General features: G+C 36.5%; 2 protein-coding genes across 2 annotated transcripts; both read right to left on the bottom strand.

The window, feature by feature from the left end:
• Positions 1-1,092: 1,092 nt before the first annotated feature.
• Positions 1,093-2,570, bottom strand: LOC121737091 (general odorant-binding protein 1-like). Its single transcript, XM_042128638.1, has 3 exons — positions 2,445-2,570; positions 2,006-2,186; positions 1,093-1,377 (listed from the first exon to the last, which is right to left on the bottom strand). Exons 1-3 carry the CDS (start codon positions 2,559-2,561, stop codon positions 1,196-1,198), a joined length of 480 nt encoding a protein of 159 aa, XP_041984572.1. The 5' UTR covers positions 2,562-2,570; the 3' UTR covers positions 1,093-1,195.
• Positions 2,571-3,994: 1,424 nt separating this feature from the next.
• LOC121737074 (general odorant-binding protein 2-like) lies at positions 3,995-5,467 on the bottom strand. Its single transcript, XM_042128620.1, has 3 exons — positions 5,309-5,467; positions 4,702-4,882; positions 3,995-4,272 (listed from the first exon to the last, which is right to left on the bottom strand). Exons 1-3 carry the CDS (start codon positions 5,432-5,434, stop codon positions 4,094-4,096), a joined length of 486 nt encoding a protein of 161 aa, XP_041984554.1. The 5' UTR covers positions 5,435-5,467; the 3' UTR covers positions 3,995-4,093.
• Positions 5,468-22,040: the final 16,573 nt, after the last annotated feature.

Here is a 22,040-nt window from a genome sequence, read left to right as displayed (position 1 = left end):
AAAAGGGGCGCCGAAGGCAGACAAAAAATTGCGCTGTAGTAAGCTTTTTAAGCTCTACCAGCACCCTGAGCGCCTGCTAAAGCTGGCATTGCAGCCAATAGGGAGGCTTACCCTAAACCACTAATTAATGACACTTCGTCTCAATCTGATCACTCGCTATTCACGGGTCTATTGTACCTGCAAAGCCCATACAGAGGCGTAAGTTACGACCCCATAACACCAAACCTCAAATACCGAGAGGTTTCTGTGGAGTGTGGAGTAGTTTATGGCCTAATAGATTGTTTATTTCTACGTATACTGAGAAGATAAAAGCTTAAATGCCAGCTATGCTATATCTTTTGCAACCATCATATCAGCCTATAGTATGCTTGGAATCATAATACTGCTGTATTATGATTCCAAGCATACTACTCGTATAGGCTGATATGATGTAAACGGTGTAAACGGTGGACGCTGGACATATACCTCTCTCAATAAACACCAAGATGACCGATCTCCTGCTACTCACATCCAACATGGGCCATCTCTTGCAATACAAAATAAAAAACGTGGGAGAGCCATGCTTCGGCACGAATGGGCCGGCTCGACCGGAGAAATACCACGTTCTCACAGAAAACCGGCGTGAAACAGCGCTTGCGCTGTGTTTCGCCGAGTGAGTGAGTTTACCGGAGCCCCAATCCCCTACCCTATTCCCTTCCCTACCCTCCCCTATTCCCTTCCCTTCCCTAACCTCCCCTATTACCCTATTCCCTCTTAAAAGGTCTGCTCTTAAAAGGTGATGCTGCGAGTGTCCATGGGCGACGGAAGTTGCTTTCTATCAGGTGACCCGTTTGCTCGTTTGCCCCCTTGTTTAATAAAAAAAAAATACAAACGTATAATAGAGTACTTTACCACAAAACTTGAACGAGTAAGGAAACAATGATAATATATTTTTGGTAAGTAGACTCTACCCTCTACCTCTATTTCTTTTGGTACTTTTATCGCGGTCGACTGTTCGCACGGGGAGTGTAAATGAAATATATAAATACTTATGTTAATAATATTATATTGACATAAAATAACTTTCAAAATACAACCAGCAAATTACAAAGGTAACTGCACTATTCCTGTATTTTCCTATGACATGATCACAATTCAAACAAACCCTCTATAATAAAAAGAGACAAAAAAAACAAAGGCAAATGAAAATCTTTAATCACAATTCAGTGAGTATCTCAGTCACGATGACATCCAGCTTAGGCGCCCAGTTGAGCTGGCGCATGCCGCTGCGGAAGCACTTCGCCACCTCCAGCGCCCTGAGACACTCGTCGTCTATACCCTGGTGCTGGCCTTCGCACTCGTGGACGACGGTGATCAGCTTCTGGGCCATGGTCTGGTCTAGAAGAGATGGGTGAAGACGTTAACACCTCCATCGTGGGTATCGCAGACACAATAGATTTTCAATTGTTATGCGGCGGCCGGCTGCCGCTTGGGGATTGATGGGTATTATGTTATTTTTTAAGTGGTAAGAGCAGTTAGGATTTAGGACTGTAGTTAAGTCTCGTGTTACAAACCTCACAAATAACATGCCCTTTAGCCGAGACCTTTTCTTTATCGCTCCTATATAGAATCACCGATCAAAATGTATGGAATTGACATAAAAGTACGTTAATATGACGCAGCTTTCGACTCGTCTATGTCAGTTCCATAAATTTTGATCGGCGATTCCATAAAAAAGCGATAAAGGAAACGTCCAGGCTACAGGCTCTAAGGCAGTGGCTATCTCATAAAATCTCTTATCATCAAGGTCCTTTTTTTCTGCGCATTAATTTTTATTTTTTTGTTAGATTTTAATTTGAAAATTATTGCGCTGTTTTTAGCCGCCAAAATTGACATGAAGACAAAACTTAAGACACCGTTAATCTGAACGCTATTCCAATTTCCGATTTCCTAAAAATCTCTACCATCAAGTTCGTAACAACTAGTATGTGCTCTTTGACAAAACAAATGATTTGAATTTAATTACCAGCGCCATGTTTAACCGCAAACTCCTGGGCGTTCCCATGATGTAGTTTCCCGGACTCATCCAGCAGGTTGAGCTTCTTGCTCATGCAGACCACCGCACAGCCGATATCACGGCTCAGCAGCGCGTGGTCTTCCTTCCAGAAGTGGTAGAGTTCCATCAGGACATTCTCTCCAAGGTTCAGCTAAAATTGCATTTGGAGTAATTTTGTGACGTAGCTTTAGCTTTAGCTTTCTAATAGAAGATACCAAAGCTTTGGGATGTTTAAATAAAAGTGTATGGATTCATTGTTTAGTTCACAGTTTGACGCACTACGAGCAGACCTGATATTCAACAAGAATTGAAATTAATTTTGAAATTTAAAATATATCTCGGTAAAAACTTATATCGGTCAAAATTTCCCTGTTTTAAATTATTTCCAAAAGTTATTAGATTAACTTACCTCGTGCTTACAATCATCTAACACCTTAAAGAAGCCAGCAGTTATGCTCTTAAGGGTATCACTGGAGGCGTCCAACTGTCCCAATCCCACCACCACCAATAATGCCAATATCTTCATGTTTCCAGATGTCACCTCGTACCAGCCTTATATACCTCGTTAAGAGGTGCATATTAAAACATAATAGCACGGTGAAATATAATTGTTGTTTGTGTGTGACAATCGGTGGCTTTAGCGCAATATCCTATGCAGTTATAACATGAAGTGATAATAGAAGAAACCGCGCGAGTAACGTTATAAAGTTTAACAAATAAGTTTAAAGCTTCCAAAACAGTTTATAATAGATGCGTGACGAGGTGGATTAAGGCTGGACGGCGTTAGCGCAAAGCGAGTAAAATTACTATAGAAGACCTTGGGGGAGGCTTTTTGCTCTGTGCTAAGGACAATATAAACTTATTACAAAAAATGATCAAGCATTATTAAGGCTCGGTCTAAAGAGTTTTTCACGAAATTTATGCTCAAAGAATTGTCAATTAAAGGAGGCATTATCACGATGCGTACAAAAAACTACGAGCATATAACTTTTGAACAAAGTGTACAAAGTACAAGGGCCTATACGCGCATAATAAATACGCACTTCCTAGATAAGCTCTTACATACTTTGAAAAATAGAGGTCTTTAATCAACACTTCGCGTGCATGTATGTATATAAATGGCTGAAAAGATTGCCATCAGCATAGCTTTAATGCCAATATTATCTCGATCTAACATTCTCCGAACAATAATTGCTAACAAGCGGCATCTTCGTTAACGCTATGTCCAATGATTTGCAGATTCCAAACACTAGTCAATAGTGATTAGCTGGAAAGCTGCAGATTATAGTAATCTCGTTAAAAGGTGATGAGTGGTAAGTTTCATAGAATTCTGATTGGCAGGAAAGGATAATTATTACTCTTGTAATTCAAGACGTGAGTGAATGAATAGGGTAAGTAACATTTAAAAAAAACCCGTTTTTTTGTTTTAACGGAGGCTTTAGAACCGGAAAAATTATTTGAAATAGAAAAACTATGGATTACATGTGCAGTTAGATATATTAGCTAGGTTATGAAGTAGATAAGTTATAAAATTTATTAAAATAATTAGGAAAAAATGAATTATTGTCCGTATGTTACGAAATGTTACTTGTTCGATTCTTCCACTCACGTCTTCATTATTACCATCATTACAATAATGAGCTTGTAGAAAATATATTCAAAGAAGGCATAGATTGCAGCAGAGTATTTAAATATTTAAATGATGTCTACTACTGTGATGATGATCAACGCATTATTTGTGGGATTTTAATTTTTTAAACCATGCTTTTATAGAAGTTTAAGTTATTTAGCAAACAACACGCAGGACATTCGTTCAGATTACATTACAAGACGAAATGAGGTACTGCATGGCGGTGCATAAAACAATATAAATTTGAAAATGTATCAAACAGCGTAACGCGGCACTTTTATAGCCATGTCGCGGCACCTTTCGTCTAAAAATGCCAATGAAAGAAGCAATCAAATGCATCAGTTATTTATTTCTTTAACACACAAATGCCACGATTAATATAAGCCTTAAAAAAGTCTTCACTACTTTTAGTTCCACATCATCAGGTTCTAATACTGCTCCAGTACAGCCTCTATCATGGCCACTTCTGGCGCTATGCCCGCCTTCTTACAGTCCTCCTTGAAGCAGGCGGCTGTCTTCACGACGCGACTACACTCGTCGTCAATATCTTCGAACTGCTTCTCACAGTTGTGAATCATCTGGACCATCCTGTCTGATAGGACCTCACCTAGAAACCCAAATGTTTAATTATTAGATGCTAGATTCGCTTGTCAAATCTATAAGTTTAAAAATACTCTAGGTTTAGGTTAGGTTAGAGTTATGACCCTTAACATGTTGTTGGTCCTTGTTGGATAACCATGAAAATATAATATCTGTCCACTGCATACATAATCGACGTCGATAATAGGCAATTCTAGATGAATATACCCCACAGCACGTTCGTTATCGCCCATATTTGTCCATAATACGTAAACATGGCGAGGCCACATAACAAAATATCTAGTTGATACGGTATTCAAGATTATGAAACCCCTAATTTTTTCCAATTTTTATATTTTTTGTTGAAAATGTAAATTTTCTCGTCTCGCCTCCTGACTGTAATTAAAAATGCTTGAGGATCTCCAATACCTTACATCAGAAATGCTCCATGACTTACCATTAGGAAACCCCTTGATATAGTCCGCCATGTTGACATGGTGGACGCGAGCGTCATCGTGCATGAGGGAGAACTTGTTGGACATGCAGATGATGGCGCAGCCGAGCTCGCGGTGCACCACCTCGAAGTTCTCGCTCCAGAAGTGCTGGAACTCCTCCATCACGTCCTTGGTGAGACCTGACTGAGGAACCAGATAACCTTGAAATCATATTTCAATCACTACCATCAACTACTTTTTTGGTAAAAAGTGTTAACTTTGTTAACCTATTTTGAAATAAATATTTTTGATTTTGATTTTTTATTTTGATGTGTCCTACGGTAGCTAAGAAACTAGTGAGCCCTGCGTTAGGCCACCGTGGATCATAATGATTCATCTGCCTATGGCACACAAGGGACCTCGGTAACCTCTAGAAGTTTTTCATCACGTGTACTGGACTACTGGTCCATCATAGACCAAAAGTGGAGAGACCGCTTATGATGCAATAACGGTTACATAAAAAAGGTTAATTGATAAGGGCGCATAAAAAACTACAGGTGGAAGGAATACTAACATCACTAACTAAAACAATATGTCAAAAATTAGTTAATGCAATTCCTGGATACCTACCTCTTCGCGGCATTCTTCCAGGGACTTTCCAAAGTGTGCCGTAACGTGACTCATGACTTCAGCCGTCCCTTCTATACTCGCCGTCAGCGCCAGGACCGTCACCAGTACTCCACAAATCCGGTACATCCTCACGACTCTACTGCACTAATGTTGGCTCCGGTGGCCACCGTTTAATATATTCAAGATTATTTTTTATATTCAATATAATATTATGTTATTAGGCGTCGCATGGAATGTTTCTTACGCCCTGGTGATAGGTTCTAATATTGCATAACCTGGTAAATACTGATATCCGGCAAGTGGTATGGTTTCGCGCAATTAACTGCGACTGCAAGTCACCTCCTAGACGTGCTATTACTCCAGCACGGTCTATGTTTACACATCTCTATCATTATCACATTTTGATCTTACTTTGAAACTTCATTGAGAATTTGAATTTCATCTACCACTTTTAATACCGTCTAGAGCAGTGGTCAGCAACAGGCGGACCGCGAAAAATCGAATCTCGGACCGCGAAATATTTAAATGTATTTTATACCAAGTATCTATAATTAATACTTAGATAAGGTAAACGTATACTTTCACTAATTAAAATAATATTTGGAAGCTACATAGGATAAGTGTGTTTTTTTCTGGACCTCCTTAAAATTTTCCCACAGTATCCGGACCTCACCTAAAACTACTTGCTGACCCCTGGTCTAGAGTCAGGGCTATACTCTACCTAAATGTTGTTAAATTACCGCTAATTGTATGGCGCGGTCAAAGGTCACGAATAACGAGGAGATATTCCAAAATCTAGAATCAACAACCCAAATTAAGCAATTAGTTTCAAAATATTTTATCATAAAATTCAATAATTATTCTATCTGTTCTTGATCAAGACATAAATACCAAACCAAATATTGGTACCAACGTTACTATAATATCAGTTGAATTAAACAACATATCTTCAAATAAACATCCTAATTTACGTAAGAATTGCTTCTGAGCAGATGTCCCATTGTCTCCAGGTTGGGAATTCCTCTCACGTAGCCCATCCCACGGACCATTGGCTCCCAAATCACTTTCCCATACGCCCTGATGCATGGCTCCGGCACGTGACGTCGGAAATACTTTAATTTTCATCCCAATATCGTACGTGGAAAGTGTACACTATTTATTACAAGGGTTTGCCGATATTTTATGTATCGTATTGTGGAATGGAAAATAATATTATACGCCAGGAATGAAATACATTCTGAAAGAGCTAAAAGTTTCGATTCTGGTTGTTTTTAGGAAGATTTAAAAACTAAATTTTTTTATTCAGATTTTTTTTTCAAAAATAGCTGTCCAGTTTTCAACGTTGTTTTGCCATATAAAGTATTTCGCCCATATTATTTTATTGAAGTGACTAAGTTTGAGGCGGTTTAAAAGTGGAAAGTTAAAATTTATTAAAATAACGCAATTAAATTGCCGAACCGAACATAACAATTGGCCAACGCTGACGACTTAACTTTAAACTTCACACAATACGTTTATGAAAAATCACAGTACGGTACCAAAATATTCTGTCAGTATCATTAACCATCATCTTTCACAGACAACTACAACCTTCGTATAATTAGTTGTAGTTGGATGCAATTTGTATGATGTACGAGCGTCGACCCGCGACTATTTATTTTGCTGAACATCATCAATCATGGGGGCAGCAGTTCGTAATGAGTCTGATGCTGACAGCGAACCGTCTGGGGCCAAGAAAAATGAAAGTCTCAGTCTGGGGCGGCGGGGCCAAGAGAAATGAAAGCAAAGTTTCCCATTTGAATTTGAAAAAACATAATACAGGTGTAATGTAATCAATTCTGTAATTGATTACATTAACTATAGCTGTATTACAGGATAAAAAACTATAGCAAGTTTTTTATCCTGTAAATCCTGTGATTTACAGGATAAAAAACTTGCTATAGTTTTCTTATGAAATAAAAAAGGTTACTGGATAGCACAAAGTAGAACCAGCCTGAAAATACAATTATTAATTAATTATCGTATTCAAAAATATGAATTTTAAAATTTTGCTAGGATCTATCCTAACAACATAGAAAAAGGGGTAACATTGTCCTAAAATGGTAAAAGAAATCAAGCTAAATTGGTAAAAGAAAAGATATTCCACATACAAAATAAAAATCTTGGTACTAGCAAAAAAATGAACAAAAAACCAAGAATTCGACAAAACAGGAAAAGGATAAAAAACATGATATCAAATCGCCAAAGGAAAATAGCTTTAAAAAACAAAAAACAAACGATATTTTCTAAATTGAATGTTTCGTTCATTTCCAATTTAGAAAAACCTATTTCGAGACAGAAGCACAAGGAAAAGAAAGCACAGGTGACACATGATAACAAACAATATAAGCAGCATCTGGTATACAGGATCTTAGAGAATTTACATACAAAACTGATAGCACAGGCGAATGTCTCCCCAGGCGACGTGACAAGAATGGAGGTTGTTACTCATTATGTATAACCATATTCTATATCTGAGATTCCTATATACATGCTATCAAATTTTATGGAATTTTTATGCGTGGTGAATATTGTACCCCATGTGGCATTTTTAAATCGTAGCAATTTTAAGTTTAAATGCACTGGGGTAAGTACTCAAAACATGAAGTTTAAAAACGAATGTAAAGTACATTGGTTCAAAATATGGAGAACATGTTTTACTTTATTATATTTTGTAAATTATAACGTGTTCTCTATACTTATAAAATTACATGTCCTGACTGACTGACTTTTTTTTATGAAATAAGGGGGTAAACGAGCAAACGGGTCACCTGATGGAAAGCAACTTCCGTCGCCCATGGACACTCGCAGCATCAGAAGAGCTGCAGGTGAGTTGCCGGCCTTTTAAGAGGGAATAGGGTAATAGGGGAGGGTAGGGATGGGAAGGGAATTGGGGAGGGTAGGGAAGGGAATAGGGTAAGGAAGGGAAAAGGGAATAAGGGAATAGGGGATTGGGCCTCCGGTAAACTCACTCACTCGGCGAAACACAGCGCTAGCGCTGTTTCACGCCGGTTTTCTGTGAGAACGTGGTATTTATCCGGTCGAGCCTATCCATTCGTGCCGAAGCATGGCTCTCCCACGTATAGTCCCACGACTGACTGATTTATCATCGCTGAGCAATAACTGTAAAAGTTACAGCCACGAAATTTGGTGAGTAGGGTTGTTTTATTAAATAGACACCCACTAAGGAAGGAATTTTGAAAAGAAGGGGGTGAAATAAGGGTTGAAAGTTTTAATGAAAGTCCGTCATTTCTTGAGTTAGAAACATGAAACTTTATTTTTGGGTTACTGATTAAAAATGAATGGATACATATTTAAGCGTTTTTGGAAATTCTACCCTCAAAGGGGTGAAGTTGGGGTTGAAAGTTTGAATGAAACTCCGTTATTTCTTGAGTTAGAAACATGAAATTTTATGTTTGGGTTACTGATTAAAAATGATTGGATACGTGTTTAAGTGTTTCTGAAAATTCTACCCCCAAGGGGGTGAAATAGGGGTTGAAAGTTTAAATGAAAGTCCGTCATTTCTTAATTTAGAAACATGAAAGTTTATTTTTGGACTGCTGATTAAAAATGAATGGATAGGTATTTAAGCGTTTTGAGAAATTCTACCCCCAAGGGGGTGAAATTGGAGTTGAAAGTTTTAATGAAAGTCCGTCATTTCTTGAGTTAAAAACATGAAACTTTATTTTTGTGCTACTGATTAAAAATGAATGGATACGTATTTAAGTGTTTCTGGTAATTCTACTCCCAAGGGGGTGAAATTGGAGTAGAAAGTTTCAATGAAAGTCCGTCATTTCTTGAGTTAGAAACATGAAAGTTTATTGACCTTTGCAATTGACGTTTGCTTAAATAGGGTCCGTTTTTACCCTTTATATAAGGAACCACAAAAACAAAAAGGAGAAAACTATTCCATCTTTGTTATTATACTATGTTAACGCGGATGAAGTCGCGGTCAACAGCTACTTATGTATATATTTTGTGAAAAGAAGTATATGTGATGCAAAAATTGTCATAAACATAATGGAAATGGTTTAACTTTTAAAGAATATTAAATCTAGTATTACAGTAACTTAACGGAAATCCATAACATTTTTGAAATGCATAATTTTATCTACATTACTACCTTTTAAACCCGTTAAAATGTAGTTTAAGAGAGATTATTGTTTAAAGGATTTTTTTAACCCAATCCGAAAATACCATCTTTGTATAGGATCAAAAATTCCCTTCTCTTATTGTAAAGTAACTCCATCAATAGTTCATCTCCTGTTTCAGTTTCCATTAATCTCGACACCTAACAATATTATTTCCTCAGGAATTCTTTCGCCACTTCCGTGCATGACAATTCATTGTTATAGCAAAGCAAATCCTACCTTAACTTCGAAGAATAGGATTTATATTCCGTCTTTTTCTACAGTTTATACCCTTATTTTAAATGGAAAAATCTGCCACGACCAAACTTTCGGAAGCCATTATTCATGAGAATGAAATATTATTTTTTTATCAACTGCCAAGGGTAAATGTTTTAAAATAGAAAAGGCACTAAAGGTAAAGAAAAGCTTTAGCAGAAACACTGAATATTGTTTAAGTAATATTTAAAGGACTTTTTGGGCATATAATATTTACATTAAGGGGGCGACTAACCCAAAATTTTTGATTTTATAATTCATTTTTATACTTGAAAATAAGCCCCGAATTGTTTCATTTTCTACATAAATAGTACATTATATTTCCAAGAATCCGATCTGAGCAAAAACACGATATTTAAAATTTTCTCGATAGAAAAAAATCACAAAGATGCATCTAATTTTCACGAATTTTTCATTTATTGCCATAACCGTGCATTGAACTAAGTTAATATTTTAACACATTGTATAAAATTCTATCATTGACAAACCGATCTAGCGGATTTTTAAAATGTTGTATATATTTTATCGAGTTATTGAGAAAAAACTTATTTGGCGATGAATCCGCGTAGTCCTTTTTCACCTGACTTAATATGAAAGACGGGCGTGAGTGTGAACTTGTGAAGAGAGGACGATGTTAGATTTCTTGGGTTAGTCGCCCTCTAATGCAGTAGATAAATTTTATTAAAGTCAAAGATTCGCCAAACGATTTTCTTATTTCACATTTAAAATATTATAATACTATGCAAGTATTAGCTGCAAGTTAGCTGCTGCAAGCAAGTATTGTAAGCTGCAGACAGATTTTACAAGTAAGAAAATAAATTTTAATAACTATGTACATTGCTATTGCCTTTTTAATAAATAATTCATCAATTTTGCCATTTCCCATTTAGTAGTTTTCAGTTAAAGACATACATCCTATAGTATATCCTGTAATTTGAGGAAGGTGTAATTGTTATTATTACAGTAATTAATATTAAGTAACGACAACAGCGAAAACTGTTGAAGGGAAACGAAGATTGAACTGTTCCTAGACGACAATAACCTTCATTTTGGAAGTTGGTTAAAACTGAAAATGTAATAGGTAATAATAACACTTTTGTAGTTTACGGGACTCAATTTTTCAGTTTTATAGGGTTCCGTAGTCAACAAGAAACCCTTATAGTTTCGGTCCGTCTGTCCGTCTGTCTGTCCGCGGTTTTGCTCAGAGACTATAGGCCCTACAAAGCTATAATTTGGCATGATTTGGTACAACTAATATATATTCTGTGGCATGATACACATATTAATGATGCCGACAAAATGATACATGAAATCTTATTTCTTCATATGATCGCGACTATAAACACACTATGTCATAAACACAGAAAGTTTTCAAGGGCTTGCATCACGGAAAGGCCGTTGCTGTATACAGTGTACTTAGACAACTTGCATTCGATAGTTTTAATAAAAAAAAGTAAAAATCAAAAATTTATGGAATTTGGTCGGTGCTAAGTAAAATAGCGAAGTCTTTTATCAAATCCCAAGAATAAAACTGGTTACAACTATCACTACAAAAAGGTAACATTGAAAGTTACCTCTTCTCTCATTCCCTCATAAACTGCCTAAATTAGAAAGTGACCACTTACCTGGCCATGGTATGCAGATGGGCGCTGGTGGCTACCTTCACGAGGGGTCGGTGGGGGTGTCGGCTCGGGCGAGTGGGGGGGCTGTACGTGTACTCCGCCGCCTCCCCCCCAGTCAGCCAGGACCAGTGGTCAGCCATCGCAATACTATTTTGCGTTATACCATGTTCACACTACTATTCCGAGTTATACTATGCACATCACAGTTTTACTGTTTGATAGTCTCTATGTACACGGCTGTTTTGGTTATATTGTTATGTCTGTTAGCGTACATTACAAATATATTATTACAGTCTGATTTCAAGTTGGTCCACTTTTATTCTGTGTCGAATTGTGAGAAAATATTTAATCTGAAAATATGTCCGATTTTAATAAAGTACCTAATTACTTGTTACTTTATTTTCCCATAGAACGACTGTCTGAAAATAATCATAACGTTAATTCACTCACGTTAAACCCTGACCCAGGATCGCCCTTTGATGAAGAATCTATTCAAATTTTTTAGTTGAAAATTTACTTTACTTGAAATTAATAATTTTTTACTTGAAAGTTTCATCGCAATATGGCATCTATTTTAAAGATTAACCTTGTTAGGTGTTACTTATAAATCCACATTGCTTAAACAGACGTTCTATTTGTACAGACTTAGTCCTTGTCTGATACCTTAGACAAGTCACATAACAGGTGAGGGCAAAACACTGTAAACTATTACGTCTCTATACATAGTGTGAATCTCTATTAAGAAGAATCCATACAATATCCAATTTAGTAATCCACCCCTAAGCTTCATATCAGTTTATAAACTACTATAAATCAAATTACGCCACGGGTTCTCAAAGTTTCAGCACTCATCTCTCAAATCTTATCACATTTATTAATTTCAACTTTGATACATCACCTCCAAACACCACAGCTGACTACTCTCACACATATTCCCAAACAAAACTATACCTTACTCCATCAAAATAAGCTTCATTTTCAATTGAGGCTCCATAATAGCATGTATTTGGTTATAATAGACCCTATTGCACGGTGATAAAAACTATAATATTAATATTGGAACCATCAGGACGATACTTAGCACCCTACCATCGTCCCCTATCTATGCTTCTGATTAAGGATTGTGTGCATTGTTTCTATCTCTGTCTTCAGCTATATTGAAGAGAAAGATAGGTATAGTAATAATCAAAGGGCTAGTTCGGAGGTATTCTATATTGGTCTATAAATCTTGGTCCCTGCTGAGCTGCACCCATAGTATTAAGGGTGCTATCGAATAAGGTTACGAGGAATGATATTTATTAAAGTAGTTTGGAGAACTTGGAAAAATTTAGAAAGAATTTCGCTAGAGAAGATGAATATGAAAAGAAGAACAATGAGTAGAGCTTACAATCTCATCATCAGAGTATATCCATAAAGTTAATATCGCTAGGTATATTAACTTTATAGTTATAACTTATAAGTAATGACAGTAATAATAATATTAATTTACGACCTGCAAACCTTCAAAAAAGAGCGTATTCCCTCTTAAAAGGCCGGCAACGCACCTGCAGCTCTTCTGATGTTGCGAGTGTCCATGGGCGACGGTAGTTGCTTACCATCAGGTGACCCGTTTGCTCGTTTGCCCCCTTATTAAATAAAAAAAAAATAATAAGAAACTAAAAGAAAAACTCTCAAAGGTGATACAGAAATGACAGTTAAGAATTTAGAATAAAAGGAGAAAAAACTAAATACACCAAAAGATCCTAAAATAAAATCTTAATTTATCTTGATTCGACTTTGAAATAGAGGACAGCCAAATATTTTAAAGGTTATATATATATATATTTTGCTACCGCTATCATCGTTTTCCTATAACCTTCTTACTGTATGCGATTCACATAAAAGCACAGCCACTATCGCAAAAAGACCACATTCAAATGAACACTCAAAACAAAACGGTGTAATGAGCACACCTCGTGAGTCGTGACCCTCCTGAACATCACAAGTTGGGGTTAAACGAGTAGCATTGAGTAGCTCTCACGGTGAACGAACTGAGAGCGAATGAAAAGTGATTGCAGCATTCAAAACCTAAATAGACAGTACGGATGCAAAAATGCAAAACAAGGGATGAAAATGCGATAAGTATCATTTTTTTAACTTCAATGCATCATACCTTGTAACTTTCAAATAGAAGTTAGGGAGCCGAATCCATATTACAAATCCTCTTTATTTTGAAATTTAGGTTAAAAGTATTTAGTATTAAAGTTTTTCAAACTGTATGGACACTAAATCCTTCAGAAACGAACAATACTAACTTTAAAACACACGCAATTTTGCTGTTAACATTTTCATAATTAAAGAGAAAGAATAGAGCACAGCATTGTTCCTGGCGCAACGCCACTGCCTAAAGAAATTCTAGACGCAAAAATATGAAATGAAGACTTAAAATACCACAGAAAAAAATATTTTTGACGACATAAGAAGGTCTCATTTTTACCAATGTGTATCACACATAGCTTAATCCCAAAACTCCAAAGTCAATTTAGTCGAAAGCTTCATAAAAGTCTTTGAAGAATTTGATACCCGTATCTTATACAATACGACATAATATAAATTGTAATCAGTGCATCCAGCCCTGCCTGCAGTAATCCTTTAAGATCCTCCCCCTGTCTCCCTGATTTATGTATGTGTATTTACAATTATATATTCCATTACCATTGCTATTCTATTAAGATGGCCGATAGGGGAGTTCATTAAAATTGAATATCGATCACTGATTAGATTAATTATAAAGATTGCATTGTGATGATTAATAGAGTTTTCAGTTATGCTAATATTTCTGCATAGATGATAGTAATGATGATTAGACTTAAGAAATGGCTTTTATCAAGTTTCAGCGTTATTATTATTATAGAAAATGATGCCCAATACAATGACAAATGATAATTTTTTTGACGAATCTCGCATTTTTATGGCACTACAACCGATGCCTACTGATGCTAATGGCGCATCCACACATGCCGCCGGCTTATACCGCCGGGTTTGTCGCCGGCTTTCAGGCTGCCTTGCCACCGAAGCTGGCGGCATGTGTGGTTAGCCGGCAGCAGGGCCGCCGACCGTGCCGCCGGTATAAGCCGGCGGCATGTATGGATACAGCATAAGAAATGGTAACAGGCCTATTCTAGCGTTTATTACCCCTATATTAGTAGAAAAGTATTAATAACAACATAACCTAGTAAATTTTATTATAATTTATAACAATAACGCTACTTCGCCACGCCGCCATTTGTTTATCCCACAAGAACCGTACATTTTTTTTAATGTAATCACTTAAAACATATCTGTACCAAATTCAATCAAAAGTAACAGTCACACATGCAACATCTTCGTATTTTATTTATATTTATTATTCGACATTTTTGTACCCAGACAAATGAACGATAATAAAATTTTACGTTAGAGAAAACAGAATGAAGCACAATTAATTTTTCAACTCGAGTCAAACATTTCATAACGTTAATTCACTTGAACAGTGAAAATCGGGGAAACCCCCGGAAAATATTTTCGACCGTATCTCTGTCATAATAAGACATCCGGAAAACCCCGTACGAATTCATATTTTTGACCTTATGCCTCACACAATAGGAGCTACATAGCATACATGCGAAAGTTAATTATATTTCAGACCCTACGCCTTTCAAAATAAGAACCATACGTTGGTAAACCACGAATCAAGGGAAGATTTTCAACCCTGTGTCTCTGGTAATAAGTGTGAAAATAATACGCGCGCCTGTGAGTATAAAATAGCAATGTGTCTGCAGCGTGAGTCACCGACGACGTAAGGCGCCGTCCCGACTGGCAAAGGTGAGCACATGGTGACGCGGGAAAACGCGTCTTATGTTTTGAGGCTTTTTAACAGATTTCTATTTATTAAGATAGGGTTTTTGATAGTTTATTCGTCATTTAGTAGTTACTGTTTTGATTGACTATTGTCAGAAACCAATCAACAGCACTCTTAAACTGAAACTGACAAATGAATATTGCTATAATGAATAATATTATGTAAACAATTATTATTTAGAGTAGAAAATCACGTAATTTTGAGGTTTTAGTTGTTAAACTTTTTTTAATAAGTAACTCCTGTTCGAATATTATAAACTACAAAATAATTTTAAAGCTATTTCAATTATATTCCTACGGTTACAATTATTGTGTAACATTATTAAAAGCTTACGAAAAAGCCTTTAAATTATATTAGAAAAAAGTTTTTTGAAGTACCTATTATAAACTTAACTTTTAACATTTTAGCACAACGACACTCTCACACACACACTTCAAAACTAATCTATCGTATGCACCAAAATGTAAATAATAATAATAGCGCCCGCCCAAGCGAGGGCGGGGGCGGTTTATGTGAAATCGATGCAACAGTGTTTGTAAACACCGCTGCATCTCACGCGTCTGACAGACATACACAACATCTACACAAAATTAGCCTAAAACACCTCGATTAGTAAAAAATACCGGTTTTAGAATATTTATAAAGTGTTTTGTATCAAAAATAGAGTTGCAAAGTTTATAAATACTTTGATACAAGAATTATTAAAATTTTCAAAAGTAGTACACTTAAAAACACAATACATAACGAGTACACTTGAGCACACAACACTTAATCACTGAACACTTTTTGACTTAGCATTACTTTATTTTTTTAAATTATTTTATAGAAAAACACGGCGATGTTTAGCCCATAGGTGGCGCCGCCGCGCGGACGTCGGCCAAACTAACCTAACCTCCAACGTGCATGGGGTGCTACACTAACACAAACCGTCTTGATACTTGAACAAGTTTTAATAAAATATTCAATTAAAAGAAACAACGCATAATAACTCCTCATTTATATATTATTAATGGTGATTTTATGCGAATTAGCATAGTTATCATTTGGAATGTTTGTTAATTTATTATTGATCGTCGAGGCCGATGGCTTTTATTATAATTTATCGCAATTTGGACAATTAACACGAGGGCTCGAATGGATTTTCGATAAACAAACTTGATGGATAATGGGAAAAACTAATTAACTGCTTTAATAATTAAATAGCTTCGGTTGAATTTATGTTTCTGAATAATTATACTATGGGTGTTAAAGTTATCTAAGAATTAATCGAAAGTTGAAGGACTGCTAAAAGCATTATTCATTATTTAAATTCAGATGCTTGGAAAACAAGATAATTTTTATTATGCATAATATTTGTGAAAAGTTGCCAATATTGGTCAATATTCTTTGTATATTTTATAAATTAAATTTTTATAAGTATTACCAGAGACCAGACATACTCTCCTATGTCTATGGTAATACGTCAAAAATACAGGTGTCTAGGTGCAAAATATGTTAAAGTTAACCAATTTATTGACAATTTTACCATCTTAACAGACTACAGACTCACTTACTTACAGAAATATCCTGCAAAACATGCCCAAACAAAACTGAACTAAATATATCAAGTATCAAACGCTTTGGGTCGCAGTACAACAACCCCGTGGCTGGCGCCCCCCGTTCATTCATGCACGCGACCGCCGCCTGACCTTGCAACTGTACTCTACGCGACTGTACACAAATGTGTTTTGTACCCGTCTGTACCCGCACCAATTTTTATAATTTTGAACTTTATCGCTAAGAGATAAGGTTGAAAATTTACTGACGGTAAATATGCATGTACAGCTAGACACAAATGTGTCTGTATCTAATTTTATGCGACTGCACGCGACTGTACACAAAAGACACGGACAAGCTCGACTTGCCAAGGAGTGAAAGGGTTCTGTACAATTTTTAAATTTTACACAATATGAAAAAAGACTTCTCTTAGTTGTAACTTGTAAATATACAGCAACTACTTTAGTTTTAAATCACATAAACATAACTTTATGTTTAATATTTAATTAATTACGATTTCGTAGTATATCGTCTCATAAGAAAAAATCATTTGATTTTTTTTTATTTGATAAACTAGACTAATCAAATTAAGAGTGATATATTTAAGTTTTTTACAAACTACATGGCACTTTGTCATGTTAAAAAATAGTTCAGCAACATACCTTCTAAAGTAATTACATTTATTTCTAACAAACCTTAATCAAACTAAAAACTTAATAAAAATAAAAACCTCCCTTTCTAACACAAAAGACCTGACACTTGAAAAAGTGATCAATTTAAGAGCAGCACTTACAATAACATCACCGAATTGTGTGTGTCAATAATTTGATCAAACGCCCACGCCGCGGGGCTCCACAAATACTAGGGGACCCTAAATCCGCAAACAGCGGGGTTAGCAGAACAGTTATAAGCTACGTATTCGTAACGATGTTGCAGAGGATTTCATAAAGATTATGACAGCCCCTATGCTGTGCTGTGTGTTTGGGGTAAGAACGGGGTAAGCAGACAGCTACGTATTTGTAACGATATATTGCAAGAGATTTCATGAGAATTATAACAGTGTGTACCGAAGTGTCAAGATATTCTATGATGAATCTATTAAGGACGCTATCACATTTTTTCACAAATATCAGCGATTTTCAGGAACCATTTTAAAGAATATCTTTCATTTGAAACCACACTGCGAGGAATATCCTCGCAGTGTGGTTTCAAATGAAAGATAATAATATATTTATCTCCACGTCTACACCATAAAAATGTTATAGCCGCATTCTTGCTTATTTAGTCCCCTGTACGAATAGCTAAATATTTTATATAAAAATAAATAACATTTCCATTTATAAGAAAAATAAGAAAAGCTCTCAAATTTCTTCATACATTTTGGCCCTATCAAGAACGCGGCGAGCGTCGTAACCGCCACTGTACAAGGCGCGCTGATATTGATTGTTATTTTAATGTCCTCAAAGTCGATATTCGTACTGACCTGCTAATTTTTGTAATAATTTTTGTGATAGCGTCCTTAAATGATGCCTTTTAATATTTAAACTTCTAGTAAGTTCCTGAATATTTCAAAGAGTGGCACACTAAGCTGTGAGTTTTGCAGATTTTGCAAAGTGACTTGTACATTAAGCAGCGAGCCCAGTCTGCCCAGTGTATTCTCTAAGTCTGGAATAATCACAAACCGTACTCCTCGCGCGGACTCTATACTAAGCTGAGAGTCTATACTTGCACGAACTCTATACATATACATGGCTATAGAGCCACAGTTTATTTGTACCTAGGACTTCTGAGTCCTGACTAACCTGGAAGACTAGTATACTCACTCGGACTCTACACTCAGTTAGAGTCCAGTAAACTCGCGCGGGTATATTATGTAGTACTCGTCACTGAGCTAGGGAGTCCATACTCGCGCGGACTCGAGACTGCGAGTCCTCTCTCCCGGCTACATGTTTCGGGGTAGCCCCCTGCCGCTGCACCCCTAATCACGTTTATTGTTCGGTTTGTAGCTCCAATAATGAAATATCGATTTTTTAAGTGCTAGAAGTAAATTATTATTAGTTAACTAGCTGTCCCGGTAAACGTTGTTTTGCCATAAAATGATTTTCCCTGTTTTCCTGCTTTTCACTTGAAGTTTTTTCTCAATTTTTTTTCTATAGACCTCACGGAGCGCGAGACTTTTCCAACGAATGCAAAACCGTGTAAATTGGTTAGTGCGTTCTCGAGTTATAGCGTCAGGAAGGAAAACCCGACTTATTGTTATATAAATAGCTAAGTATTGCCATCAGTAACTACCTAGTCGTAGAAGTATGGCATTAAGAAAATGACGTGCTCTGGCTTTTGACTTTTTCAACTGTTTCTAGCTTCTATTACCTTTTTAACCACTATCAAAATTTTATTTAGTTATCTCAATCTCCCTCAAAAAAAATTAGATGTTTCCCTTAGTCACGACATACATCAACTCATTTTTATGAAATTTTATAGCGGATATAGAGTAAGCCACGGAGATCAATATTAGGATACTTATTGTCGCGGGAGAATGCATAGGTCTAGTGGGATTTAATCAAAAATAAAATTAAAAAGTAAGCACAGTGGCCCAGCGACCAGCACACACAGACACACAGTAGCCCAGCAACAGGCGCCAGGACACAGCACAGGAATGTCATACATATTCAACACGCGCTCACAAAACCTCAGCAGGTTACTTATAACTTAATGATGTCGACGAATTGATATGGAGTACTGTCGCCAATATAATATGTTTATTTAACCCACTGGATAAAAGGCCGGTTATAAAATAAAATAAAATACGTTTATTTCAGGTATAGAAAAATTCTTAAACTAGAAGGAAACAAATAATAATTAGTGTTAATTAAAATATTTGCCACCCTCTAGCACACCAGATACATGCACGTGTGCATGGAGTATGGACCCAGTGCATCAGGAGGGGGCTGTCCAGCTTATCACTGAATATTTTCAGGATGATGTTGGGGCTGCTACGCGTCCGGAACATCAGCGATGCATTGCGACGTCGCAACTCGAACACGGTGTGAAAACCGTCTGTGCGTGCGTGCGCAAACATCGCCGATGCATCGGTTATGTTTTCACCGTGCGTTTTTCGCGTAACTTTCTGCTGCGCACTGTAAAACTCTGAAACGAATTGTCCCCAGCAGTATTTCCGGACCTATACTATCTGCGAACCTTCAAGAAGAGAGCTCATTCCCTCCTAAAAGGCCGGCAACGCACCTGCTGCTCTTCTGATGTTGCGAGTGTCCATGAGCGACGGTAGTTGCTTTACATCAGGTGACCCGTTTGCTTGTTTTCCCCCTTATTTTATTTAAAAAGATGTTTTTCAAGTTTAGATCAGTGTCTATAGGAGTATTCACCGGATGGACACTGGACAGGTAGTAAGGATATCTAGGGATGAAAGCACCTCATTGTACCAACCTACGCCAATGTCATTTGCAAAACCTGTTGTACTTAGTAGCCTCGTTTGTATATTAGGTAAAAATTTGAATGACGGACTTTAAAATGTAAGAGGTAAAAAAAGCTGATAGGAATAGAGCTATATGAACCCCTAAGGGCCAGGCCACAACACTACGTTACGGCGTCGCATCGCAAAAACAACCTTCAAAAAAGTTGTTCTTTGCGATGCGACATCGCAACGCGGTTTTGTGGCCTGGCCCCGAGTCATTGATTCGTACGTTTGTGAAACTCTTTGGCCCCTAGGGTCTAAGCATGACGCATTTGAACTTGTAGGGTATTATAATATCAAGGATAAAATTTGTCTTAGTCAGGATCGTCAGCTCTTATTTTTTCTAATGAAGGTTTTGTAATTCACAACGCTACGACCATTATAAAAAACCAGAGAGACTTCAAAAAGCATTCTCTACAGACTACAATTTGAGATCAAACAAAACATTAATAAACTCGACATGTTATAAATTCTTACCTTATCATTCCGTACGACCGCGACAGTACGATCAGTCGATCACTAACAGACCTTACCACTTTTCATTCTTATTACCGTGGCATAAAGTCCAAAAAATAATATGGCATATTCAACGTGAAATGCGATTTTGTCTGCGTCTGTGGTGGAGTTTTTCATCGCATCACGTCGTGTCCACGCATACATTATATGGGGGGAAAAGCGGTGAGGGGAGAAGGGATGAAAATTAATTACCGACCAAAATTCTGGACAGCGGCTTACCTGAAACAAAAAAGTTTGTTGTTAGTACGGCCATTCGTTTTATGTTGGCTCCAGTTTATTAAGTATAGTTGATTATACTCAGTTAGTTCTAAATGGTTTATGGATGATAAGGTATTTTTAATCACTTGTCCTCTAAGGGTTTGCATCTACCTCACATTCTCTGCAACACCCTAAGGTTTGGCTGGAAGATAATGCCACGAGGCATTAAGCCCGCCTTTGTACAGAAACGTGCAAAAGTTTTAAATAAATAAAAAAAATTTTAATTTGTTTGATGATTTGATTTGAGGCCGAGTCCGAGGTCCGTGGATGCCATTGTCAAAATGACACCATCAATAATTCATATTTCCGCTATAAGTATGAAGAATAATTGTACACTATCCCCGCGTTCCATTTGATGTTAAGAACGATCAAAACCACAGAATAGATAATAGTACAAGTATCAAAACGCTCAAAATAGGAGGCGTTTTGAGCGTCTTAATCGTTTTTAACGGTATATTTGACAGAACTGGATACATGTGAAACTGATGGCACTCAAAGGACACACCTTACAACATTACGAATTGACGGAATAATCTCTAACTTCAGTAGAAATTGCTTTATTAGTTCCTCAGTAAATAAAGAAATTTGTATGTATATATTCATGAAAATAGCAATAGTACCTACAGCTGTTATTTTCAAACTTTCTACCGTACCACTGCCGAGCGACTGGCTAATGGGCCTGCGCAAACGGCGTTATTTATTACGACTATTTAACTGCAGGTGAACGCACTACAGTTAAATTTAACTATTGGCCACAATCCTTATAATTAGTACGTTTGGCAAGAAAGAGTAGATGCTGAACTAAATTTTCTTAATGTTATGACAATCGAATGATAGTTTTTTTACTTTGATTGTTATCAATGATAATTAAACTTTGAGTATTAAGTATATCATAATATGATACATTTTTGTGCAGTTTAACAAGGTTTCTAATTCTATACAGGTACCTACTTATATTATGTGATTTTATAAGTATGTGCACTCTACGTTCATTTAGATCTAA

Source organism: Aricia agestis, chromosome 20, assembly GCF_905147365.1.
Source record: "Aricia agestis chromosome 20, ilAriAges1.1, whole genome shotgun sequence".
Classification (NCBI taxonomy): Eukaryota; Metazoa; Arthropoda; class Insecta; order Lepidoptera; family Lycaenidae; genus Aricia; species Aricia agestis.
The sequence above is the reverse complement of the archived record's forward strand: the minus strand, read 5'-3'. Positions and strand labels throughout refer to the sequence as shown.

Coding starts and splice junctions, on each gene's coding strand:
- LOC121737091 (XM_042128638.1), bottom strand. CDS start 2,561: ATGAAGATATTGGCATTATTGGTGGTGGTGGGATTGGGACAGTTGGAC. Junction 2,187..2,444: donor TAGATGATTGTAAGCACGAG/GTAAGTTAATCT, acceptor ATGCAATTTTAG/CTGAACCTTGGAGAGAATGT. Junction 1,378..2,005: donor TGCGGTTAAACATGGCGCTG/GTAATTAAATTC, acceptor CATCTCTTCTAG/ACCAGACCATGGCCCAGAAG.
- LOC121737074 (XM_042128620.1), bottom strand. CDS start 5,434: ATGTACCGGATTTGTGGAGTACTGGTGACGGTCCTGGCGCTGACGGCG. Junction 4,883..5,308: donor TGGAAGAATGCCGCGAAGAG/GTAGGTATCCAG, acceptor CTGGTTCCTCAG/TCAGGTCTCACCAAGGACGT. Junction 4,273..4,701: donor TATCAAGGGGTTTCCTAATG/GTAAGTCATGGA, acceptor TTGGGTTTCTAG/GTGAGGTCCTATCAGACAGG.